The 27,836-nt window shown below is 41.5% G+C and overlaps 1 protein-coding gene across 1 annotated transcript in view; it reads left to right on the forward strand.

Annotated features, from left to right (window-relative positions):
* The window catches only part of GOLGA5 (golgin A5), a 154,100-nt gene that overhangs the window by 47,837 nt on the left and 78,427 nt on the right, over window positions 1-27,836 (forward strand). The window contains exons 8-9 of the mRNA XM_078662294.1: window positions 9,404-9,532; window positions 24,141-24,366. Of these exons, the coding sequence (XP_078518420.1) occupies window positions 9,404-9,532; window positions 24,141-24,366 (355 nt within the window). The remainder of the gene's footprint in view (window positions 1-9,403; window positions 9,533-24,140; window positions 24,367-27,836) is intronic.

Below are 27,836 nucleotides of genomic sequence, written 5' to 3' on the forward strand. Positions count from 1 at the left end.
CGTTGTGGAGATCGCCCATAATTTCTTCAGAATAATGGCAAGCCCACCTCCTCTTTTATCGCAGTCACTGTTCGCACAGATAATTTGGAAGCCAGGGAGGGATAGCCAAGGTCAGGGCCGGCATTGATTCCTCCTCTGTCAGGAACATCACATCCCAGTTGTTATCCAACAGCGATAGCCAGATATCATCGGCATGTTTGGGGAGTGATCTACAATTAATCAGACAGGCTCTTACCTTGTCTTCTGACAACCTCTGAGAGCAGGGGCTCGAGCAGTTGCCCCGGGTTGTCCCTTCCGGTGCCCCCAAAGTACAATTGCATGCCTTGCAGTGGTATGGGAGGCCGGTACTCAGATGGTTAGCACCCCGGTTTCCCATACACTGGTTCCCCCTTAAAGCCAGGAGGGAATCACAAGGCCAGGCAATTAACTTTACACTACCCATGTGTGCATTGTGGCTGGTGCTGGCCGTGATCCGGACGCGAATGGGCACAGACAGGCTTGCCTTTGGCGTGCCAGTGGGGCCTCCGCTGTGTGTCAGCGGTGCAGTGTCCATAAAATAGGCAACAGGGAAGCCAGACACTAAAACTAGTCCGCTCACCCTTCAAAATGGCGCCTACGAGTGTCCCAGCCAAGCGGAGGAAAGATGGCACTCAGTTTGGTGTGCAAAAAGCGTGTAAGACTAAAAGTATTTAAAAACAATTAAGGTTTTTAAATTAATATCAGAATTCAAATAACCTAAAATCAGCGTTCGTTTCACCCTGCAACATGCAGAAGTGACCTTCACCCTTGTACTCACACCCCCATAATGAGCCCAAACATATCAGGTAACACTGTTGCATAAATCGCCTCCAAGCGCTGCGCGTCAGCAGTGTGGTGTCCATTAGATAGGCACCAGGAGAGCCAGACAACTAAAACTAGTCTGCTCACCCTTCAAAATGGTGCCTATGTGTCTCAGCTGAGCGGAGGTAAGATGGCGCTCCGCTCGCAGGCCTCGAAAAATCCTCTCGACCTTGCTGGCGAGTTAATTTAAACTGGAAGTAACGGGTGTTCTGTTCTTTCAGAAATTGAATGCGCAATCGAGGCCTTTAAATCTTGTTTTTGTCTTGACACGTTTGCTGTTTGTTCAAGGACAGAGGTCAAATGTCTGTTTCTCTTTTTACTAATTGTCGCTTATCTGTTCCTGGAAAATGTTTTTTACTTTTCTTTCGCTTATTATAGTTCGTGCTTTTTGTCAAGTGAGTTATTTGAAAATAATTGTGAAACAAAAGGCTGTAAATGTTCAGTTTTTTTCCAACACAATATTTAAACAGCTTGTAAATGAACAGCCCAGTTATTTTAAAATATATTGGGAATTATGAAAGAACTTTTTTCGTAATTCAGAAGTGTGATGCAAAAAAAGATTTACATAATGAATGATGAATGATGTAGGTCTTATCATGCGCAAACTTAGCCCAATGGGCGTCAAGGCGCCTAAAACAAATGACACAGCTAGCAGATCAACCCAACAGTCCATCACTGATAAGCTTTGGTAAAGTACCAGGTCTTCAGGGCTTTTTTAAAAAGCTCAATTGAGGGAAGTACTTTAACCTCAGTTGGAAGAGAGTTCCAAAGCTTAGGGGCCACTACAGAAAAGGCTCTTGCTCCCCATGTGGCCAACCGTATACGCGGTACTACCAGTTGGGACAGACCAGCAGATCGTAGGGATCTAGTTGGGGTATAATGTGAAAGCAGAGACCCAAGAGAATCATCCGGACCTGCTCTGAGCGCTCTGTATGTGAGACATAGAATCTTAAAAAAGACTCTATACTGGACAGGAAGCCAGTGAAGGTCTCTCCTGGCAGTCGTAGCAGAGGATGCTAAGGGAAGGGCCAGCACAAAGCGTGCTGCCGCGTTCTGCACTATTTGCAGTTGATGAATAAGACCTTTGTTAGACTCCGCATACAAAGAGTTGCAGTAATCAAGCCTTGATCCTACAAGAGCCACTGCAATCTGCTTGCGGGCCTGAAGAGAGAGATAATGACGGATCCTATTCAGGATCCTGATCACACCCCAACATGTGGCCACCGTCCTATTTACTTGGAGCTTCATGGAGAGTGAGGTGTCAAAAACCACACCGAGATTTCTGGCTGATTGGGAGGGAGTGGGGCAGATGCCAAGAGACAGAGGCCACCACTCATTCGACCAAGCATCTTGGTCCTTCCCAAAAACCAAAACCTCTGTCTTATCGCCATTTAGCTTTAGGGAGTTGATGACCATCCAATCTGCTACATGCTGCATGCATGATCTAAAGCTAATGGCAGACAAGCGATCAGAGGAATGGGCCAGAGACACCATGATCTGGGTATCATCGGCGTAGGATACCACCTCCATCCCCTGCGATCTTACTAGTCTAGCAAGGGGGGCCACATAGATGTTAAACAGGGTCGGACTAAGGGCCGACCCCTGTGGCACCCCGCATTGCAACGACTTAGCAGGGGAAAGAAAGTCTCCAAGCTTTACTCTCTGTTCTCTACCCGTGAGAAAGGAGTTAAGGAGATTCAGAGCCGACCCAGAGACCCCTGCCTCCCTAAGCCGAGATGTTAAAATGGCGGGAGACAGGGTGTCGAATGCGGCTGTGAGATCTAATAGGACCAGTATGGTGGTTTGGCCTCTGTCCACTTTTCGACGGATGTTATCTGCAACCACAGTGAGAGCGGATTCAGTACTGTGACATTTTCTGAATCCGTGCTGGGTGCAGTCCAAGTACTCATTGGTTTCTAGAAAAGTGGAGAGATGTAGGTTAAGGTGTGACTCCAGTATTTTCGCAGGCGCCGGAAGCAGAGAAATAGGCCTAAAGTTTTTAAGAGTGCCAGGGTCCAGAGAAGGTTTCTTTAGAAGGGGCCTCACTATCGCCTTCTTCCACACAGAAGGAAAGGAACCCTGAGTGATGGCATCATTCATAACCTCCAGCAGAGGTGGAAGAATACTGTTTCTGCATTCTTTCAAAGTTTTTAACGGCAGGGGGTCCATAGGGGAGGAGGATTTAGTCCTATCAAGTAGGAGATTAAGTCCTTCCAGAGACAATAGAGGAAATTGTTCAAATTGTTTGGAAGGGCCTTCACCCCTGGAATCTAAGTTAGAAATGGCAGAAGGAATATCCTTGTCCAGGGAGCGCCTTTGTAACTCCAGGGCAGTATGGATGTCAAGAATTTTATTGTGAAAGAAGTCGGAGATGTTATTACATAGGTCCTGAGAACTGACCACAGGGTCAGGGAGTTGAAGAGAGCATAGTGAGTCAGCAATTTTAAAAAGTTCCCTTGATGAAGTTAGGGAACCTGTGAGGTTGGTAAAATACTCTTGCTTCTCCAATATAACTCTCCGCTTATAGTCTCGTAATTCAGACTTAAGGGACTCTCGGTCTTTCGGATCCCAGGATTTCCTCCATCTTCTCTCACTACTCCTGCAGCCTTGCCTAAGAAGTCTCAGACGCTCCGAGAACCAAGGTGCGGAGGGTTTCTGTCGAGCTACATATCGAAGGGAGGCAGGGGCAAGCTTTTCTACCGCATTGGTGATGGAATCAGTGAATTTTTGAGCTGCCTCATCTACTCCCTTCAGGGAGATGAATTCTAGAGCCCGAATTTGGGGAAGAACGGTGTCATCAGTAATATTTTTAAAATTTCTCCTGAGAATAAAGGAAGAGGCAGCCGAGTTGGCTGGGAGGGGGGCAGAGGAGACAAAATCAAATGGCACAGCGAAGTGGTCTGTCCAAACCAGAGGCAGGGGCAAGCCAGAGATTATCCTAGAATCACTCGAAAATATTCCATCTAGAATATGACCAGCCTTATGAGTAGAACTACTCACCAGCTGAACAAGATCAAAGGCTCTGAGTGAGTCAGTTAATGTCATGGTATCCTTAGAGCTGATATCATCCAAATGAAAATTAAAATCACCCAAAATAGAAAACTGAGATTTTCCATAATAGGGTTCTAAAATTTCCAATAGCTGTAAAGAGAAATTCGCCCTTGGACCCGGCGGTCTATAGATCAGTATTCCAGTAAAAGAAATGGATGGAGCGCACAATATACTAAAATAGAGTGCCTCGAAGCAATCTCCAGGCCTGGACAATGATTTGATGGTGCAAAAAAGCGATGACTTACAGAGGACAGCAATACCTCCTCCTCTTCGAAGAGGTCTGTCCTGTCTATAAAACGAATAGCCATCAGGAATGGCCAGAAGTAATTCATGTCCAGAGGACACCGAAGCCCACGTCTCCGTAATAAAGACCCAGTCCGGCTGTCTTTCTTCCACAAAATCGTGGAAGACGACATTATGTTTAATTAGCGATCGCACATTGACTAGGAACCCAGTTTTAGAAATCGGGACAGGGCGACGCAAGGAACGTGACTGTGATCTAGTAGGGCGTGAGTTAGAACAGCTAAAGGGAGTCCTACATGTGAAGCAATGCTGAGAATGTAAGATTCCTTCAGGAGAAAAACGGTGAAAGCACCGTTGCGCTAAAGGCCTGAGTGCCCTGAGTTCCAGCATGGAGTATTGCCTGGGTACCTTGTAAGATGGAAGAAGGGTACCTACCGTGTCCAGCCCGTCCTGCAGCCCGTCCTCAGCGCGGACGGGCGCAGACGGGTTGAACTCAGGCGTAACTCCGGCGGAAATCCGGCGATCCCGCTGCGCAATGACGCTGCACGTAAGCATGCCTGCAATTTATGTTGGTCCAGCCTCCTAAACGAGGACTAGACCGCGCGATGACTCAGCCCTCAACCAATATGGCCCCCAATCGAGACTCTGGCGAGGGACCCGCAAAATGCGGTGTTTACACAAATTAAGGTGCGAGTAGAGGTGGCAGCGTGCAGGTAAGCGTGGCCAACAATATTAAAACGAGTCTAAATGCTCCTAAATGAAAATCCAAACAAAAATACAAAACGCGATATTTTAAAATTTGGAAGCTGCACAATGTTAGAGCGCTGCGGAGAAATGCGCTAGGCTGTAGGGGCACTCGCCTGAATTTGCCTGCAATTTATGCTGGTCCAGCCTCCTAAACGAGGACTAGACCGCGCGATGACTCAGCCCTCAACCAATATGGCCCCCAATCGAGACTCTGGCGAGGGACCCGCAAAATGCGGTGTTTACACAAATTAAGGTGCGAGTAGAGGTGGCAGCGTGCAGGTAAGCGTGGCCAACAATATTAAAACGAGTCTAAATGCTCCTAAATGAAAATCCAAACAAAAATACAAAACGCGATATTTTAAAATTTGGAAGCTGCACAATGTTAGAGCGCTGCGGAGAAATGCGCTAGGCTGTAGGGGCACTCGCCTGAATTTGCCTGCAATTTATGCTGGTCCAGCCTCCTAAACGAGGACTAGACCGCGCGATGACTCAGCCTTCAACCAATATGGCCCCCAATCGAGACTCTGGCGAGGGACCCGCAAAATGCGGTGTTTACACAAATTAAGGTGCGAGTAGAGGTGGCAGCGTGCAGGTAAGCGTGGCCAACAATATTAAAACGAGTCTAAATGCTCCTAAATGAAAATCCAAACAAAAATACAAAACGCGATATTTTAAAATTTGGAAGCTGCATAATGTTAGAGCGCTGCGGAGAAATGCGCTAGGCTGTAGGGGGAACGAAACGTCCTGTCCTGGGCAGGATGGGGCAGCAGCACCAGAGAAAGCCCAGATCTTCAGATCCTGAACTGCCACTGTTCGAGCTTGCTGAGGTAAGTGCCCAGCCAAGGTCAGGCCTGCACTCCAGCAGAGGACCACAGCTGCCCCGGACACCAGCTCCTGGATACTTTCCGTGACTCGCTCTCTGTAGCGCGATCTTCGTTCCTTAGTTCAGAGCTCAGAACCTGTTCCTAAGAGCATAAGAGCAAAACAAATCACAACACTTTACTTGGTGATGTGCAAATGACAGATATTTGCAGAAACTATTTCCAGACATTGTACACTATATAGTTTTAAAACCACATGTCAGTGGGAAATTCTGTGGGCATTTCTATGTAAAATCTGCTGATTACAAATGACAGTGTGCTGCTACCGCATGCTTTAGTTATTTATTTATTAAAAGTGACCGTTTTTAAACATGAGTTCAGAAACATTTCTGCTCTTGCACTGATGACAATGCGGTTAATGAACTGAGGCAAGTCAGCGGTCGTGTGTATCCTATATGTGGCTAGATTTGTATTATATGTGAAGGGTAAAGTTTAGTCTATTAAACCAAAACAAGAGTTTTCTGTAAACCAGACATGCTGAACTCGCCTGTTTGAAGATGTTCTCATATGTGATAAAGAAGAAAATTGCGTCTCAAGAAATTAAAATACCCCGAATTACATAATTTGAAATCAGTTTATGGGTCCAGAGCATTATAATTAGGTCGAGTAGATCTTTTAAGTCACTAGACTTGCAGGTCTAGTAACATTTTTAGGATTTTTCGAGGCCTGGCTCGGTTTGCAAAAAGCAAGTGCGCAAGACTAAAAGTATTTAGGAACAATTACGGTTTTTAAAATTAATATCAGAAGTTAGATTAAATCAGCGTTTGTTTGGCCCTGTAATACGTACAAGTGTAGCACCGAAGGCGTATGCAGTTCCTGTGGGGTGGGGAAAGAAGAGAAGGAGGCAAGGTTGGTCAACAACCTTCCTCAGTAGTGGAGTATGGGTGTCTCCCAATTTGGGAAGTGGGTCCCTTTCACACCCATTTGGGTGTCATGCTTCAGCATAGGGCTTGCTCCTTGTCAGTCCAGTGCTGCAATGGCTGACGGGCACCCTATGAGGGGCTCTTTGTTGGAGATCTTTTTCCCAAGCCGTATAGCTGAGGTGCGTATGAGGGGCCTAGTGGTGTAGATGTGAGGAGAAATAAAATGAGGCGAGGTGGTGCTCCAAAATGAATTTTAATCTGCAAGCTCACTCGTCTCAATTAAAACCAGAAACCACCGATTATAATGGTCGGAGGTGTCTATATGTGTGTAGTCATGGTCAACACGTTTTTGCCCTTTGTGTGTAAATCACTCTGCAATTCTTCAGGACCTATATTGATGCACTATCTACACGGGTGGTTGGTTATGGAAAATGAACCAATCACTCTGATGACCTTTCAATGAGGTACCATAATAATACAAATCATGGGACCAACCTAATGAGATTCAAAACAGAGAGAGAAAAACAATGGTACATGAATAAGGTATGCACATACAGTAATAATGCCTCCAGAATTAAATTAAAAACATGCCACAAACACATGCACAAGTGGTTAGTGCAACTCAAAGGGTGCATGGCCAGACAAACATAATAAGCGGACTTGTGGCACACGTGACATATAAAAAAACCTACTGGTGTTATTGGTGGTAACCTACCACCGTAGGAAATGGCGCAATGGAACTCACCCAATCCGGGTTCAAGTCATCCTCATCAATAATCAAAAACACAAAAGTTGTTGTAGGTGGCTTTGTGAGTGGAAAAAACCTGGATGGTGTGTTACTGGATCTAAGTTTTCAAAACCATTAAAGGTCATTCAAGTTTTTGACAGTGCCATTAAAACATCAGATCATAGGGTGTGGAATCTCGGCAGAGTTGCTGTGGGTAGAGGGATGAGACTTGGGAATCATCATAGTGTTGATGGGTGTAGTAAAGGTGTTGGTAACAAGTGTAATGTTGCTTTCCCGAGGAAATCTAAGAGGGAAACCCGTGCTCCTTTATATTTGGATGATTACTTCCTGTAAACCTATATCTGTTTCATTTTGGAGCTAATCAACTATTGCTGTTTTACAAACAAGTTCATGTGTTTTTAGTTAAACTTTAAATTTTGTTTTATTTTTATATTGTTTGTATTAGAGAAGGAGATGTTATAATGCGCTTCTGCTTTAGTTGTTCTCCACATTACATGTGTGGATTCTAGAAATGTTTGCCAGCCCTTGGCTGGTTGTAGAATGTTACTAGTGACTTGAAGATCGGCTGGGGTCAGAGCCTGTTGGGTGGATGGGCTGTTCTTCCCCCAAATCTTCAAATAAACCTACTACTTAAAACTACAAGGCCTCTTCTCGCCTTTAAAAGTCCTGGGCTGACCCACCACTTAAGGAGATGTACTGCTTTGGTATCTATTCAAATGGTAAGAAATCTGCAATTAGAAGTATTTATCCGAAAAACATGTTACTTACCTTTAGTAATCCCAAAAATGACTCTCACCCTTCCGGCCCACTGAGAAAACGCCCAGTGCCCGCTACGGGCAGTCTGGCCCTGTCCCTGAATAATACCATAAAAGCAATAGTTTAACTTGTATCTGAAACCCTACGCCAGCCCTCAATAACATGCTGAGTTTGTTCAAGTGTCTGGGAATGCACCCTGCATTCAGACAACTCACTCCTCATTCTCGCCCTTCACTTTCACACTCACCCTTCACTCACAGCTATCATGATGCACTCACACTGATCACCATGCACTCACACTATTCACCCTGCACTCACAATGACCACACAGCACTTATGCCACTCGCCATGAACTCACACCGTTCTCCCTCCACTTACCCTGCGGTCACATGAGCACACCGCTCACTCTGCACTCACAGTGATCACTCTGCGCTCTCAGTGCACTTGCCCTGTTCACCCTGTAACTCACCCTTCAGTCACACAAGCACATTACTCACCCTGCACTTATGGGACATTTCACTCACCTGTCCCCTTCACTGCTCACTCTGCAATCTCACTCAAACAAGCACATCACTAATCATACATTAATTCGGCCCACAATGCACTTACATCCGCACCCAAATTCATATGGTCATCCTACTCTCACACTGTCCCATCGCTCAACGTGCACTCACATGGGCACTCCTGTCACCCACACAGCGCAGAGGGTTAATGTGCCTGCTACAAAGAACGTGTACCATGCAGATCACAGACTGAGTGTGAGTAAACTACGAGTAGCCCGATTAAAAAAAATGAAATGTTTGTTGGAAAGGTGCTATAGAGAGATGAGGTGCATTGTTGGTGAGTGGTAGCGAGGGAATTCATGGAGATGGAGGAAAAGTGGGAAGGGTGTCAAAAAAGACTGGTGCACCGTGCACCCCCAGTGCTACTGCCAGCCCTGGCTGGGATTCTTAGCCCCCCCACCCACCAAAGTTCGGTTCTAGTTGCGCCCCTGACGACAGGCATGCATCCTTATTCATTCCCCAGGAGCAAAATGAGGTCGAGGCATCAGATCTTGGTCATTTTGTTACCAAAACATTGAATAGATTAAAAGGTGTTGTCCTAATGGCTATTTGTTCTTTTGATTCAAATGGTCAGGAGTTAGCAAAAATCATTCAAAGGTTGCGAGTAGCAATGATTGGGCTGCTGTTTGGATCAGATACTAGTTGCAGTGGATCAGTGTTAGATTATCATGTTTGACTGATGTATATTGCCTTTTGTTTGTCTCTTTGCAGGATGTAGAATCTCAGCAGGTTACAGAAGCAGAATCTGCAAGAGAACAACTGCAGGACCTCCAAGAGCAGTTAGCAGAGCACAGAAGATCCAAACAGGAGCTAGAGGCTGAAATGGAACGGCAGAAGCAGGTAGGGTCTGGCACAAGTAAGTGCTTCTTTTGTGCATATTATTATGGAATTCTAACCTCTAGTGGCCAAATTGGAATTTCTTGAAACTAATCGTAGGCGGGAGTTCATGTACATTCATGCTCCGTCAAATATTAGATGTAGAAGGCAGCAATGTTTCAGCTCATTGGTTCTTTCCAGTGGATTTCAACAGCTTGCATCGTACACATCTTACACAGTATAAAACATGCTAGGGAGATCCTTGCTCTAGTAGCATCATTAAAATGCATTTATGTGTTTGCTCCAAATATTGCCAGTTTTGATTGGTCATTTCAGATGGGACATAGTCTGAAATCCCTGAAAGGGGCATGGTGGTTAAAGCAATGTCAGATCCTAAATTGCCACAGTAATTGTCCGATCTTGGAAACTTATTTTTCTTCACAGTATTCTTGAGAACATAGCAATACACATTATTCATGCACCTCAGAAACCGGGCATTTACTCTGCTCCCAGGACTCCCAAGGCACGTGAAACTGACATACACAGTTCAGTGTTTGGAAAGTTACATGGCAGTCAGTCAATGACATTTATTCCTTTAGAACTTGTTGCTGGTTTTGAATACATCAGATAGCAAATATCATTTAAACGGAATTGGAATAAAATGCTAGGGCCTGATTCACTGCAGTTTTTCTGTGGATTATTTTTGACTTTCCAGACGAAATCACACCTTGTTATGTAAGAAATCTTTGTAATAAGGCCCTCGGTTCCTAAAGGACTCATACCAAGATTTCCCTTGGCAGGAGTGGATTGCTACCAATGACAACAATATGCAGATGCCCCTAGGGCCTAAGATTCTCCTCACTATTCAGCGTGTATGTCCCATTATGTAAACTGATGACGAGGTTCTTTGTTCACTTTCTCTTATTATCTATATTGACCCTTCAGCATTAATGACGACTCAGCTGCTCTAATAGATGTTTCGTGCATCCAGCTTTTATAGTTAATGATGTCCTAAAACTTTCAAATTGATCTGCTTGATAGCAAGATACCTTGAGGTCGTGTTACGTAGCTATCTTAGGTCAAGGCTCTAAGAAAGACAGAAATCTGTCAGAGGAGATAGTGCGTTGGGTTTCACCCTTGACAGGGAAGCACCCATGAACAGCACATTTCCCAGTCTTACGACATCATATTATAGTACAGTGTGTGTGAATTACTAATTCCCTCTGAGGGCAACCAATATGACTCTTGACAGAGCAGAGGACCACACTGATTATCAGGATCGTCAACCGGCCGCTTTTCTGTGGGTTCATCTTGCATTTGGGTAGATTGTCCCTTTTTTAACAGTGAAGTGGTGTGGAATGTTAAATCTCTCTCAATTTGCTGCTGCCAGGACAGTGGTGTCTCTAGAAGTGATTTTTAGGGGACGTACATGAGACCACAGATAAAACTGATGTCGCCAAATGCAAAGGGCAATCATGAAACTTGTGCGCACGTATGTAAAAAAAAACCAAAAAACTGATATAAGTATGTACATATATATATGTGTGTGTGTGTGTGTGTGTGTGTGTGTGTGTGTGTGTGTGTGTGTGTGTGTGTGTGTGTATATATATATATATATATATATATATATATATATATATATATATATATATATATATATATATATATATATATATATATATATATATATATATATATATATATATATATATATATTAACAAACAAGTTGTCCTGTCGCAGCGGGAGCTCAGTCCAGTTGGTGCCCGCGATGAGACCAGGACAGTGTCTCAATGTATTTCATACCAGAAAAGAATGATGGAACTTGTGGTTTTTAAGTCTTTAAGTGGCAGTTATGCACTGCCAAACTGTTTAGGCATAACTGCCACTTAAAGACTTAAAAACCACAAGTTCCATCATGCCCCAGCAAATGGGTGGGGCAGATTTGATATAAATATAGAAATAGTGGAGGGACAAACCACCAATACTACCGTGAACAGGAACTACGGTTCGAAACGCGTAGGAGTTGTTACCTCACGAAAAATAAAGTAACTGCATAAAATACCAAGAAGTGTGCCGCAATTCTTTTCTGGTATGAAATATATATATATATATATATATATATATATATATATATATTCACTGAAAAAACCATAGGTTATAGACCATATATAGTTAGGAATTAGCATTTACAAAACCTTGAAAAGTCACTGAAAAAACCATAGGTTATAGACCATATATAGTTAGGAATTAGCATTTACAAAACCTTATTTTACTCACACAAAACCATTGAAATTCGCATATATAGTTAGTTGCACTAACTATATATCGCGCACCCGCAATCCACTGCTGATCATGTCACATATTACATCATTCATGACATGGTCAGTGACATCACTGATGACATCACTGATGACATCTCAAATGACATCACTGATGACAACATCCAGTGACTGTATGTTTCTGTAAAGTTAAAATATGTCTAACATATTGAAGAATGAGTGGATGTAGAAGTGTCTGGATGAAGGATTTAGTAGGTGCATGACTGACTGTATGAGTGAGTGATTAAATGTGTCTCACTGAGTGCATGGGTTAGTGACTAAACTGTCTCAATTTGTGCATCATTATGTCTGTTGTTCTGTAAACTGCTGCATGTGTTGATCATTAGCTATATGATTAACTATATGGGTTATTGATTGGTTGCCCAAGTATTTGTATGGGAGACTGAGAGTGTGTATGGGTGGCTGGGAGGTGTATGACTCTGTGCATAGATGTGTGAGCAGTTGATTCACTAGATGTATGGGTTCAAAAGTGCATGTGGAAACAGCTGTATGGGCGGTTGACTGTGTGCATGAGTGTATTGGTGAGTGAATGTATATCTCAGTACTACATGTCAAAGTAAGTACATATGTAAAACACAGTACATGTGAGAGTTGACATATATAAATAACTGTGCATAAGAGCCAGTGAATGTGTGAGTGGCTGTATGGATCATTGTGAACTTGTATCAGGGATTGTATAAGAGAGTAAATATGTGTTAGCATATGTTTGAATAAGTAAGGTGTGTATAACTGTATAGTTGAGGAAATGGAGGTGTGATTGATTCTTTGCATGACTGACTAGGTGTGTGAGTAACTCCATGGATGAGTGACAGTCTGTGAGTGTCTGTTTACACTGAGTGTATCTAAGGTTATATTAGAGTCTGAAGAGGTTCATCGTATTATCACATGAATGATGTCATCAGTGATGTGATCAGTAATGTCAAATGAGATGTCATCAGTGATGTCAATCAGTGATGTCATTTGAGATGTCATCAGTGATGTCATTTGAGATGTCATCAGTGATGTCACTGACCATGTCATGAATGATGTAATATGTGACATGATCAGCAGTGGATTGCGGGTGCGCGATATATAGTTAGTGCAACTAACTATATATGCGAATTTCAATGGTTTTGTGTGAGTAAAATAAGGTTTTGTAAATGCTAATTCCTAACTATATATGGTCTATAACCTATGGTTTTTTCAGTGAATTTTCAAGGTTTTGTAAATGCTAATTCCTAACTATATATGGCCTATAACCTATGGTTTTTTCAGTGAATATATATATATATATATATATATATATATATATATATATATATATATATATATATAACCATTCTATGGCAAAATGAAACCCCTCATTTTGTTCCTTTGCAAATTAAATGTTTTAAGTGTTAACACTTTATTCCAATCAAGATGACTTCAGGTGTGCCATACTTTTGTCATAAGTAAGACTGTTAGCGCTCTAGTTGTTCTTTAGAACACTCTAGGACATTCTGTCACTGGGCTATAGTTGGGCTACACCTGGCTGATATTTGGGCTACATTTGGGCTCTTTTGTCTCTGGTGGCCATCTTTGGGCTACATTGGGCTACATTGGGCTACATTGGGCTCCAACATATATATAGCCCAATGTAGCCCAATATATATTTTTCAAAGTTAATTTTCGTAAAAACCACTGGAGCATATATCTTGAGACATAGCAAAGGCACCGGCAAATTTAGACTAATCACCCCCTATTCATCGGAAGCTAATCACTTAAAATCTATGCTTAGAAAAAATTGGCACATTTTAAAAGCGGATAGTGTCATAGGTGAGGACGTCCCTAACTTTCCCTTAGTCACATTCAGAAAATCTAGATCTATCCGTGACAAACTGGTACATAGCCATCTTGAAAAAATACCCCCAAAAACCAACACCCTGAAACACATGAGAGGTTTCTTTCCATGTCATAAGTGTAAAGCTTGCAGTAACAGCAAAAGGACCCTCACATATACCATCCAAGATACTGGTAGGGTGAGAAAAATCAGCAAGTTCATCACTTGCAGTACACCATACGTTGTGTACTGTCTAGTGTGCCCCTGTGGACTCCAGTACATTGGAAGCACTGTACATCCATTTAAAATCAGGATACTGGAGCACATGAGGGCCATTGACAAAGTGGATCAAGCCTATCCCGTAGCAAGGCACTTTGCAGACAAGCACAAGGGTGACCGTAATCAGCTGCAGTGCTACGGTCTAGACCTAGTCCCTGATAACATCAGAGGGGGGGACAGGCTTAGAAAACTCCGCAGGTTGGAATCAAGATACATCATTGATCTCCACACAAAAACGCCTTGGGGTCTGAACAGTGGTGAAGACATGATGGTACACATAGGTATATGATAAAATCTGAATATGTGTGAAACTTGATATATAACCAGTGAGGTGGAGGGCATCGGATAAGAGATATAAAACTGAATACAGAAAATATATATATTTGGTAATCACACCAGTGTAAAATTTCCTGAAATTGAATATGCACATTTGTTTACATGTAAATATATATGTATATAGGGCTTTATCTTTTGGATTAAGATACACTAGAACTGTAAATAATTTAGGGTAGTTTTGAGTAACCTTGGTTTCCTCATATAGAAATGTGATCAATGGATGAATTTGATTTCAATTGCTTTTTTATGTAAATAGTAACGATGAAAACGCAACAGAAATAGGGGACAAATAAGGAAATATCTAATGGTTTGAAAAGAACAGATGGTTGATTTGTTTTGGTTATGCAATTTTAAATACTGGTAAAGGAAGGAGAATTGCCGATACACGGCTTAATTTTTTCGCGTTATGACATGAGTCAATTGGGTAATAGTAGCACGAGGAAAGTGCTTGTGGTGTTGTTATAAATTTTTGTACATATCACCTATCTAAAAGACTTATGTGAAGGGTGGACGGACATGTTTTGAGATAAACTGAATGAAAAACCATGTTTGCAATACAAATCTACTTGTAAATATGTAAATATGTACCACTCTAAGATGGCGCTGGCTATTACCGGTTGGCCTGTAGTCCTTCCTCTACCTGACTAATTGTTAAAAACAGGATGTTGCAAGAGGGTCATTGACATTGAGAAAGGCAATCTGCCGAAACGCGAGGGCGTCTGTCATTGCAATAAAGCAACTGTTGGTAAACTTACCCCGGAGTGCGGAGAATTCTTTGTCTTCAGACGGAGGAGTTGGAGCAGAAATATATATATATATATATATATAACAATTCTATGGCAAAATGAAACCCCTCATTTTGTTCCTTTGCAAATTAAATGTTTTAAGTGTTAACACTTTATTCCAATCAAGATGACTTCAGGTGTGCCATACTTTTGTCATAAGTAAGACTGTTAGCGCTCTAGTTGTTCTTTAGAACACTCTAGGACATTCTGTCACTGGGCTATAGTTGGGCTACACCTGGCTGATATTTGGGCTACATTTGGGCTCTTTTGTCTCTGGTGGCCATCTTTGGGCTACATTGGGCTACATTGGGCTACATTGGGCTCCAACATATATATAGCCCAATGTAGCCCAATATATATTTTTCAAAGTTAATTTTCGTAAAAACCACTGGAGCATATATCTTGAGACATAGCAAAGGCACATCGGGCTACCAGTCCCTACAATTTTGCCAAGTTTTGTGGAAATCCATTCAGCCGTTCGAGCTAAAAGTGAGTCCAACCGCCCTATGGAAAACTCAATGTTAAAAACACGTTTTGGGACCCCCCTTTTTTCTCGGCCCCCGCTGGACGAAACCCCCCCAAATTTTCAGGGGCTGCTCAGAAACAAAATGTGCCATTTTCCTGAAAATTTCAGCCAATTCCGTCCACAAACGCCAAAGTTATTAGACATAGAATTTTCAGAAATCCCATAGAGAAAAAATCCTAACTATATATACCTACTGGCTATCGCCAGTAGGATATATATATATATATATATATATATATATATATATATATATATATATATATATATATATATATATATATTTATTTCCTCCTCAGCTTGCTCTGCGCTCGCAGACACCGCCTCCACGCCAGCAAAGAATAAGGACCGGACCAGCAGAGTCAGCAAGATGGTATTTATTTAAAACAAAAACAGAACCAGCGACGCGTTTCGGGCCGAAAGCCCTTGGTCACGCTGCAACATGTTTAGGATCATTATGCTATTTTATAAGTTTATGCAGTGATGTTGACGCCGCCCCCTGGTGGCGTCCACCATAATCACGTGACATATAATAAACAGTGAAAACACACTATCGCTAATATACTTATCCATTTGCTGGCATGTGTACAGAAAGTTCACACACACACACCTGCACTCCGAGTTATTCAGACATTTTAAACAGACTGAATTAAACATAACTAAGTGCTGTGGAAGAGGTAGGGGTCCTCCAAGTGTCTCAATCACTTTCTTTCTTCCCTTCACAGTGTTTTCTTCTGCTGTCTCTCAGTTAGATACTTATGCCCTTTTTTCTCTCCTTATATCTTATCTTATACGTAAACACTGCATCTGTGTATCACTACTTATATCTTTTCCCTCCAGCACAGATGTCTTTCCAGTTGTCCTCTGACATTAAAATTGTATTAGTAGCCTGAGGTCAGTCTAGTCACGATTATTATTTGGGAGTGCAAACCAAAAGGCTCGAGGATATTTGTCTTCAAGGCTGTCTTGAATTTCAGAAAATGAAATTGGTCTTCGATGCTGAGCATTAAAGGAAGTGAATTCTAAAGTGAGAAGTCATGAGTGCTGCGTGTAATTTGTATGTCACCAGATATACATAGAGTCGGTTTGCTGAGGCCAACCTAAACCATCTGAATAGCCAGTATGGTAGTCAGTCTGCCCTGTAGGCCTCTGAAAGGATCTGTCTACTGGGCACCAACTGCAGATGTTGAGGTAATTTGCCACTGGTGTTTAGGTTTCTTTCCTATTATAGCTCCACAAAGTTGTCCAATTGCACCCTTTTCTCACTTGCCTCGCAGGGTAGTAAGGGTAAGTAGTCAAATTCTTCTCACAGATGTAGTGTGAAGGTTAAGAACTTATAACATAGTTGTCAATGAGACACAATAGAGTATTATCCAGTAGTATTTACCTTTAGTTAAAATAAAAGTACTTTAATCTTAAAGCAAAACAAAATACTACACACAATCCAATGATAAGGTGTGACCTCAACTATGTGTTCTAGTGAAATACTTGTACCTTCTCCAGTGCCTGCTCCTACCTCTCTCTACCAAACTTCGAATGTCTGTGGTAACTTAGCAAATATATGGATATAAGCATTGATTAGACACAGGTGCAGATCATTATCAATGATCCTAATGGATAGTTTATAAGTCAGTTCAGTAGTCTCTCTGCCAAAGCCTAGTATTGTAGTAGTAGGATTTACATTTGCGTGATCAGCATCACGTTATCTGCTTTATAGCATTGTGGATCAGTAGCGCTGGCTGGTGTTTTTCAGGGGCGTTGCACCATGTGGTTTCTGCATCAGTGAAGGGAGACTGTGGATGGGGACATCACAGCTCGCTGGAACACTGGTGTTGAACAACGTTTCGGGCTTCATCTTCTGGGTATGCAGTCTCTGGGCCAATGCAAGCAGGCACTCGCCTTGAGGATTTGCGACTTCCAGGTCGATGTGTGTGGGGGGGGTATGTCTTTGGTACTTGTGGTCTGTGCTCCATTGCAGGCAGGCACTCGTCTTCATGAGTTTTAGCCTCCAGGCCAATGCAGCAACCCCTCCCGCAGCAGACTTGCAGTGGTTTGCAACAGAAATACCGGACTTCACTATCCTGGTGGATAATTTATTCTCAGAACTCACTTCATAAAATTCACTGTGTGACATGGGGACTCCTCACACTCCTGGCTCACACTGACTGCTTTCCCTTATGTTAGTCTGCTTCTTCTGGCTGGAGTACCACACTCCTGGACCACTCTGGGTTTCTCATCCTGCAAGGCTCTGTACTCTCATTCCCCTCTGAGCGAGCAGGAAAGCTTATAGGCTGTAGGCAGCCTCTTAGCTTCTCCAGCAAGTTGTAGACTTCAGGTGATGTTCCCTCACCAATGGTAGACTGACTGTCTTACGGAACAAAGTGGAGTGGTTTGAATCCCACTTATATACTCAATTTCCTGACAGGTGATTTTGATACTCTAACTAAGGTTTCAGCATCGAGTTGGAATGGCTCTCTTTCAGTTGTCACTTCTGGCTCTTCTTCAGACACAGCCTTTGTGTGAGGTGATTGCTCTCACAAAGGGTAGCAATGATGTTGGCTCCAGGCAGGAATATCCTAAAAATGGCAGCGTGAAGGCTCTGTACCTGGCTGTCGTCAGTCTTCCTGAAGCAGCAGTAAGGAACAGACAAAAGAGCAGGTCGGGCCTAGAAACTTCCTCACCTTGAACAACTGAAGCTGCAGTCTCACCCCACACTCCCACCATCTGTCAAATGGCAGTGCACAGCAAGAATTAATCAACAGCCTTTGATTGGAAAGGCCATCATTACATTTGTAATGGTACTCCATTCTACCTCACTTCAGTGTCTGGGTCTCCACCCTCCAGCTGCAGGAAATCAATCAATCAATATACTTCCACTGTCTGGGGAAGCTATATCAACTCTATCTTAAACCACTCTAAAGTAGTAGTCATTCAGAATGGATCCCACTGTTCTCCGTATTCCTAATCTCACCACACACTAAGTCCTATTTCCACCCATGTGTTACACATCCACCTCAAGCACTCACACATCTTTGGAACAAAACATCAGCGCAAGCATATGAGGTTAACACTCACTGGAACTTTACACAAGAGGGGTCAGTTGACTACACTCTACTGATATAGAGAAAAGTACTCTGTATGCTGCCACTGCCGCTTTATGTGACTAGCCCCGGCATGAACAGTATTCCTATCCCTGCTATGAGGGGATACCCCTGCAGGTCATTGAACAGGTTCTGGACCATGCTTTCCCATTTATGATGTTGAGGTAATTGATTGTGTGAAAAAATCAGAAGCAATATTCCTTGTACCACATAAGCCACTCTCCCGGGAATGTCTCTAAAATCTAGAAATCACTTGCAACTCACAATAAGCTTGCAACCTCTTTATTTTATTTAAAAGATATCTCCAAAATCACTTTCTCGATAAATCCACCTATTGTGCATAGTTTATAACTTTTTTAAATATCCTTTCGCCAAGCTGGTAAGTCATTCCACTTTGCCGTTCTTTTTTTTGTTTTGTTTTTTAGTATTGACAATTTTTATTGAATTTTGCAATAAAAAAACATCAAGAGAATAAGGGTAAGAATGCATTAATAAATTGTCAATAAATAAATGAGGGATTCTATAATTATAAAAAGTGACAATAAATACATGACATTTGTTGATGAACAAAAGAATATAAATATGGAATATATAGACATATTATGAATAATTAAATAAATAAGTAGATAAATAGTAACAAAGCAGAGATGAAGAAGAGAGAAGTAAGGGGAGGGGAAGGGGAAGAAAGCAAGCAAGGTAAGAATTAATAGATGTGTAAATGGTATAAGTAAGAAACTGATACAGCAGATATTACTTGATTACTTGATTAAATATAAATAGATCAAACATAAATATGAGTCAGTAACTTAACATGAGATCATCATATTAATCAAAGAGAAATGTGTTATCATAGGAAAATATTCACATTGCAAAAAGTTTAACACAAAGTAAATTTGGGAGAAATTTGTAAAATAGTACAAATAAAAAGAAAAGGAGAAAAAAATAAAATATGTAGGATAATGTGGAGGGATAGAGCCAGGGTACGGAGAGGTGGGGGAGAAAAATAGGCGGAGAGGGAAGGTAATAATGAAAAGAATATGGAAAAGTGGAAGAGACAGAACAAGTAATTATAGGAAAGATATAATTAACAAAGATGCAGAACAATGAGTTAGTCTCCTTATGTGGGTGCAGTGAGAGGAACGGAAGAATTAGCTTTCGTTTTTTGAAAAGGTGACCAGGTCTGGAGAAATATGTCAGTTTGATCCTGAAGGTTATAGATAGTGCATTCATGTGAAGCCGTTTGTATCATGGCTACCAACCATTCTTCTTCCTGTGAGGGTGGAGAGGATAATTTCCAATGACGTAAAATACATATTTTAGCTGTAGCCAATGCAGTGTAGAAAAGACGGTGTTGTGGTTTAGAGAGCTTTGGGGAATGACGTAAATCATGTAAAAGAATATTGGCAGATGTGATTGGTAGATGTAAGGGCATTGTGGCGTGCATCATTTTACCAACATAGTTCTAAAAAGGTTGTATACTTGGGCTGTCACAGATATTGTGAGTTATGTCACAGCAGAATTGGAGCATCTCCAACAATTAGTATGTGAGAGTAGGCCGGCTTTATGCAATTTGACGGGCAATCAATGCCAATCATGGAGTATTTTAAATAAGAACAATTTAAGCTTTGCTTCACTGATTCCTTTATGCGGATAAACGGGATTGCCATTTAAGGTGAAGATTATGAGAGAGGGATTGTTGAAAGAGGCGAAACGTGAAGGTTTTATAATGACCAGAAGTCACTCCTTTGTTTCCCCCATGTATTTAAATAGGATAATATTGGTGAGAGTTGAAACGACCAAGGGGCGATCCCAAATGTTTCTTCAAACACTGTTGGAGTTGAAGGTATTTAAAAGAATGTTGTGCAGGAAGATTAAATTCCTCCCTTAGTTGTGAGAATGATTTGAAATCGCCATTATGAAAAAGTTTATCTACAGAGTGAATGCCTGCTGTTTGCCACAAAGGCCAAGAAAGAGTTCGACCATCAATATGTATAACTGAATTATTCCATAAGGGAGCCTTGTTGTGGATGCGCGGGTTTGAATCTAGTAAACAATGTCCCCTTCGCCAGGATTTATGCATAGCTGGTAAAATCCGGTTTTTGAGGTCAGAACGACTAGTGCTGCTTCCATATAAAAGAGAAAGACTTTAATCTGTGGATAAAATATGGCGTTCTATATGAACCCATTGTGGAGCATCTGTGATCCCTGGTAACAAATAAGATATTTGAGAGACATGTAATGCGAGGGCATAATGTTCAATTGATGGGAGGCCCATTCCTACATATTGCTGGTGAGCTTTCAAATTTGTCACGGCAAGATAAGGCTTAGCTGAACCCCATATAAAGGTTTTAATCTGGAAGTCGATTGATCGAAGCGTGGCTAAAGGGATCTGAAGGGGAAGCATGCCCAAGATGTAGATGAAATGCGGAAGAGTGACCATTTTAATAGCTTGGACTCTACCCCAAAGAGAGAGCCCTAAAGCCTTCTATTTGTCAAAATCACACTGCATTTGAGACATCCGAGGAGTTAAATTGTCTATAACCATGCCTTCCAAACCTTTATTGACTAGAACTCCTAGGTATTTAAGGCGTGAATGTTGCCAGTGAAAAGGGAAACTGTATATAGTTGCTTTTGTAGTTCCATCAGAGATAGGTAATGCCTCACTCTTGTCCCAATTAATTTTATAACCTGAAAAGGAAGAGAAGTCATTAATGATTTGAATCATCGGGGGAAGGTTTTTAAGGGTGAGTAGGATATCATGTGCATATAAGCTATTCCAGACTCTTGATTCATGCTATTGTGTATTAAACTTTAAATGAATGATGCATCTCTTATAAAGTAAAACATTACATGATTTTTCTTTCAAGTCCTGGACAGTTTTTAATGTGGTCCTTTTAGCTTTAAATGTTTAATGTTTGATTCATCTTCAGCTGTTGCCTTTTCAACATTCAAAGTAACCAAAAAACAAACTTTCAGCTTAAAAAAGATCTGTATGCAGAATAATTCTAAAAACAGAAATTATTTTTTACAAAGGCAGCCAAAACTGGACTACAAAATATATTACTGACAATAGAAACATTCAAATAGTATAAAATTTTGCCTTCTATTTTCTGTTGAAATGTTTTTATAAGAGAATGGATATCCCAGGCACCAGTCATCCTACACTCCTACCTAAAGCGGTCACTTCCAACAAGATTATTCACTGCTGGTGATGTGAAGGTAATAACAATTAAATACATTTAAAAGGTCTCACTAAAAAGATGCCCTGTTTGGAAATGAATGTATTTAATTGTTATTACCTTCACATCACCAGCAGTGAATAATATTGTTGGAAGTGACCGCTTTGGTAGGAGTGTGGGATGACTGGGGCCTGGGCTCTCCTTTCTATTGGATGAAACCCTTGCATTTTGGACTAAATTATTATAATATTTGAATGTTTCTCCACCCTCGAGTCCATTGAGTCAGTAATATATTTTGTAGTCCAGTTTAGGCTGCCTTTGTTTAAAGCCTTTTAACATGGTAGAACACACATGTTTAAGATTATTACTGCATCAGATCTTTTTGTTGTGATGTGGCGTCTACTGTCTGTACTTCCTAGAGCCAGTAGGCTTAGTGCCACATTTGAATGTCCACTACATCCCCTATGTGGGGCCCTTCTTGTAATCTTTACTTTCAGTGCTGTGCGTTATATGTTCCTTTGTAGCTGTAAGAAAACATTGGTAACTGAATGTATATATTATACTTACACACCCATCTTTGTCAATTGGTCTGTTGTTGTCATTCACATTTTGCTTCTGCCCACTACAGCATATAGCATGGGGTAGTGGATAGCCTACAGAAGCCGCTAGTTAACGTCACTATGAGTATCTGCATTTTGCTCTCTCACAAGGATAACATCCATACACAAGCTAGCTACCTTAAGTGCCACTGTTTTTGTTTTTTCTCTATAATTACTTAAGTGGTGCCTTTGTGCTTAGAGCCTGATGTGATAGCAGGTCGCTTCTGATGCTCATTCCATCTTTATCAGATCCCATGTCCTGCCAATGCAGTTGTAAATTCCTTTTGGAGTGTTTTGCTTTTCTGCCTGCTGCTATTTCACAGCATACCAGATGAGATTGTGTCCATTTGAAACTGTTCTGTATTAAGTTATTCTCTTTATACTTTTTTCTTTCCTTCTCTTTCTTTCATAATTTCTAGCCTTTAATTATTTTCTTTTTCCTTCTCTCTTTCTCTTTCTCTTTAATTATTCTGTCTTTCTTTTTCTGTCTTTCTTATCTTCTTTCATCCTTGCCGTCTTTTTTCATTCTTTTTCCTTTCCCTTTTTCTTCTTCCTTCCTCTCTTTCCTTCGCATGTTCTTTCCCTCTTTTTCTTTCTTTCTCGTTCTTTTTCTTTCTCTTTTCCTTCTTTGTACCCTACTTTCCTTCTTCCTTTCTAATTTTCCTTTATTCATTCTCACTATTTCTTCTCACTTTCCTTCTCTTCTTTCTTTCTGATGCCTTCTTTCATTCTTGCCTTCTTTCTTTCCATCCCGCTTCCCTTCTTTCTTTCCTTCCCTCCTCCTTCCTTATTGTGTTCCTTCTCTCGTTCTTTCTTTTTTGTTTTTCCTTCTCTTTCACTCTTTTCTTCTTTCACTCTTTCCATTCTCTCCCTCGTTCCCTTTTTTCTTGCTCTTACTCTTTTTCTCTCTCTCTTTTTCTCTTGTTATCCTTTTCTTTAATTCCGTCTCATAGTCAAGAGGCTTGCAACCAATGCCAGACTATTTGACTTTAGATCTGTGTTAGCCAAGACCTTTTGATTTTTACTAAAATGTGTTGTATAACATAGTTACTTTTAGGGATTTCAGCCAGACTTTATCCATTAGTCTATGGTTGGTTTCATTCTTATTTTAACTCCACCCACTCCAGCATGCATTAAAGTGCAATGTTTCTGTTCAATGCTGCCATTGGCTGACTTTACTTTGATTTATGGCATGCCTCCATTTCATGAGGAACACATCCACACACAAAGTGCCCGGGAACACTATGGTAATGTGTGTTTTGTTTAGACAAAAACACCTTTTTGATTTGTAGTAAATTATTTTTTGATGGATGAGGGTCCAGCATATTCCCAAACAATAAATCTATGCAAAAACCATAATAAAAAAACAAGAATTGGCAGAAGGCTGGCAGACAACGCCAGATCAATTGGTTTTGCCAATGTTTGTTGACTGTGGAATTGAATTTGAGCATGTAGTGGTGTGCATGTAGTGAAACATTGAGAAACCACATGTAACAGTTATTTTCACCCTATCTGTTGATTATCAGTCTGAGAGCTATATCCCAATCAATAGCTTGGCAAAAAAACAGCCGTGTACAACAAGGAGAAAAATTAAGTTTTCTTTAGGTTCAAAATATCTTTGTTTCATGTTGTGGGTAATTCCATAGTAAATGGAATAGCAAAATGTATATCCTATTCTGTTCATTTTTCTAGCTCACAAATAAAGCTTTGAGTAGTAGCAGTCAGACAGAGCTGGAGAACCGATTACATCAGCTGACTGAAACACTGATACAGAAGCAAACAATGCTTGAGAGTCTCAGTACAGAGAAAAACTCCCTAGTCTACCAGCTTGAACGACTTGAGCAACAGCTGAAGAGCATCCAAGGCAGTAGTGCCAATGGGCCTTCAATCAACATGTCTGGCATAGACAATGGTGAAGGTACGTTAATTTTTAAAAATATGTTTATTGACATTTTACACCAACAAAATATACCTTTAGTTACATATGTAATTTCTCGGTTAAGGATGTAAACAACCCAAAAAAATTTAAGAAAAAAACAATATTTTCCGGAGAATTAATTAACACTATTTATCACCAATTACTGATATCCGTAGTCATGATCAAAAAGTGGACAGTCTGCATAGTGCTGCTAAGTCTTGTCCACAGCAAAACCAAGACATCTTTTGGGGTCCTATATATTATGACATCCAGATATTTAAAGGTATCTGGAGCTAAACTAATACCCCTTCCTTCCACCCATTTGATATCCTCATCTACTACATCACCCCACAAAAAGAGGCAGGGCATGGTTCTGTTCATGCGAAGTCCTGAGATCCTAACAAACCTGTTAAGGAACCAGAGCACATCCAACTCTGTGTATGGATTTGAGAGGAGCAGCAATACACTTCTACAAACAGTGCTATTTTATGTGTCTCCTCATATATTCTGCATCCTTTGCATTCTTGCCATATTCACACTAAGGGCTTCATCACACGTGCAAAAATATGGCAATCATGAGCATTCTTGCCTAGTGTCCCTTCCAACAAGCCAACTGTAGAAAGCTGGCTCTTTATATAGTCGATCAAAGTGAGGTATACTGTGTAAAGAGTCCATGCAACCACAATTAGTGTACAGAGGCACAAATGATATCCCAATGCTGTCTTTTGTGGTAGTGTGGGCGAGTAGTTTGGCGTATCAGAGGGTAGTGCTAAGCATTTGTTGTACTCACAGTGGCAATAAACGAGACACACACACACTCAAGAATAAATCCAAGACCAATTTAGAAAAATACATTTTATTTTTATATATATTTTGATACCAAGAACTACTTTATCATGTAAGTACTTTTTTAGTTATTCATTTTTACAGGTAAGTAAATCGTTTAATTCAATGCGTTTTTACTCAGCAATGCTTGTCTAGGGGAGAAAAGGCATATGTTGTATACAGTTATTTGCAATCAGTTCCTTGTGGTCTTCGTCGGCACGTAGGGTAATAATGGCCAAGGTCCAAAGTACCACCAGCAATTACTCGTTGCATGCCCAGGGGCATCTGGATGCAGAGGTGCTGGTCGGGTTGGTAGCTGTGCACGCGAAGCCGGTGGAAAGAAGGGGGGGAGGAGCACCTAGAAACAGGCTGCAGATGGAGACTTGGGGACAAGTCCGGGAGCTTCCAATGGGAGCTCGGGTCACAAGGGTCCTGGGGACAAGGGGGCAGAGCCAGTTCATTGGTACCCAGACTGGGGCGCTCGGGTACAGAGTGGAAAGGTTTGCTGGGCTCGTTCATCCTAGGGTCTTGCGGTGGTCAGTGTTTTCCGTTTGAGGGTGCAAAGTCAGAACAGCTGGACCACTTGGGAAGTAGGTCTCTGCTGTGGTGAGATCCCTTGACGGCTGCTTGGTCTCAGTGCAGGGAGAGTCCGGATTAGATTCTCACGGGTGCTAATGCTGCAAGGTACCTCAGGTATTGGTCCTGTGCGCCTCCGTTTGGTCCTGGTGTCTTCAATTCAGGGGTGTTAGGGGTAGTGACAGGTAATAGCCGATGGGCTACCTACATTTAGGGTGTCTACTCCTTCTATATGACTATTTCATGTGGAAAGTGAGCATAACCCTGACCCTGAGAGCTTAATTTAGCCAAAACTAAGAAAGGATTCTAAAAGCAAGGAAACACTGCCTGTTCCAGGGATGTTCACTTTAGACACTTTGATCACAAAGAGGAGTCCGTTTATTTTACTGGCTACTTGTATCCCTAAATTTTGTCCATAGGAACAAGATCAGGTCCATTTAGTTATCCTATGGATTATGAGGATTAGGAAGATTATTACTTTCTCTTAAAGTTCCCTGTTAGTGCTGAATCACCTCTTTGATAAAACAGCCAGAGGATTTAGAATCCCTATGTAGGAAGCTAGTTATAAAGATTTTAAGGTCTTGGCTACTCAAGCGGACATGCAGATAATTTGTCTGAACTTCCCTTTCATGCTTACGAAGCGCCTAGAGACCGCTGGTATTAGTGAGCTATCTAAATGTAAAATTGAAATTGTTTTGCTTGTGACACTTATTACTGTGGGGATCATCCTCTATTATGGTGATACATTTGTGCCCAGAGTATATTATAGAGCTCATTATTTGAATCTAATTTCCACCCAGTAGACTCCTTTTTATAGGTGAACAGCAGATATCTGCATTCAAGAGTGCAACATCAACCAGACTCAGCAGTGTGCAGGTCACATGACTGCCTGACACGTCTCCGCAGCAAACCAATCACCCGCTCTGTTTCTCACCTCTAGCAAAGTTTAAAACCGGCAGAAATATAGTCTCAGGCTCCACTGTGCACAGCAAGATAATGTGACTCCCGAAATGCATTCTATCAGCCAAACACAGACCACTTTGAAGTTCTTCTAGAGACCCCCCAGAGCATATCTTCTCAGCTTCCCCCCTACACCCTAAGTGTGCCATGTTCACTATGTGTCACAAAGACACCGCTAATTGCTATACACTAACTCTCACATCAAACCCAGTCTTTACACTCTTAGTACCTATCTAACACTAACAGCTTCATCAACATACCATTTGACTGTACACATGCATCCCTTGCAGCACACTTGTGCAGTCACCCATCCTCCTGACATATCTGGCCTGATCCCAGAGCATGACTTTAATGCACTCTTAATTACAGAAACCTGGCTCACAGCCACCGCATATACATCCTCAATATCCTCATCCTTACAGACTACAGCTTCCAACAGGAAGACCACATAGACAAAACAAGAGGGTAACTTGAAGTCATTCGAAAACTCTTTGACACCGCACCCGGAGTGACATAGCAAAACCAAAGTAAATTTAAATCCTCTCGTGACACCTCCTTCTTTCAGCATATCAGTCTCCCAAGTGATCCAGAGATCTCCGTACTCAACAAAATCTTTATAGATTAAATCTTAGATTTGATCACATCCAACTTGCAGCAGCATATCCACCCTATGTTACTTGGAGACTTCAACATACCCAGTAACTGTAAAGTGCTTTTCTGACCTTTTCGAGGCCAAGTTTCGGGTGATTTATGGAGAACATGCCTTTCCAGTTTTGCCCTAAATGCAACAGCAAGTTCCCTTAGTCAAATCAACATAGTTCCTTTAACATCTTTCTATCGAGAAAACAATGAGGAATTGAACTGTTGGGCCTGCCAGGCACTTAAAAATAAGAAAACCTGTTACTAGTGGTGACGTTGGTGGGCACACTAAAAAATACAGGGCTGAAGCTCTCCAGGGCCATTGAAAGAGCCTAGCATTGAGGATATTGAGGGAACATACTGAGATGGAAAGGGGGAGGCTCATCCAGTATCGGAGGAGGCCACGGTGACCAGAGACCAGAATACATGTCCTCAGAAGATTCTGGGTTTGCAAACCAGCTGTCTTGATG

The sequence above is a fragment of the Lissotriton helveticus genome, chromosome 9 (assembly GCF_964261635.1).
Source record: "Lissotriton helveticus chromosome 9, aLisHel1.1, whole genome shotgun sequence".
NCBI classification, from domain to species: Eukaryota; Metazoa; Chordata; class Amphibia; order Caudata; family Salamandridae; genus Lissotriton; species Lissotriton helveticus.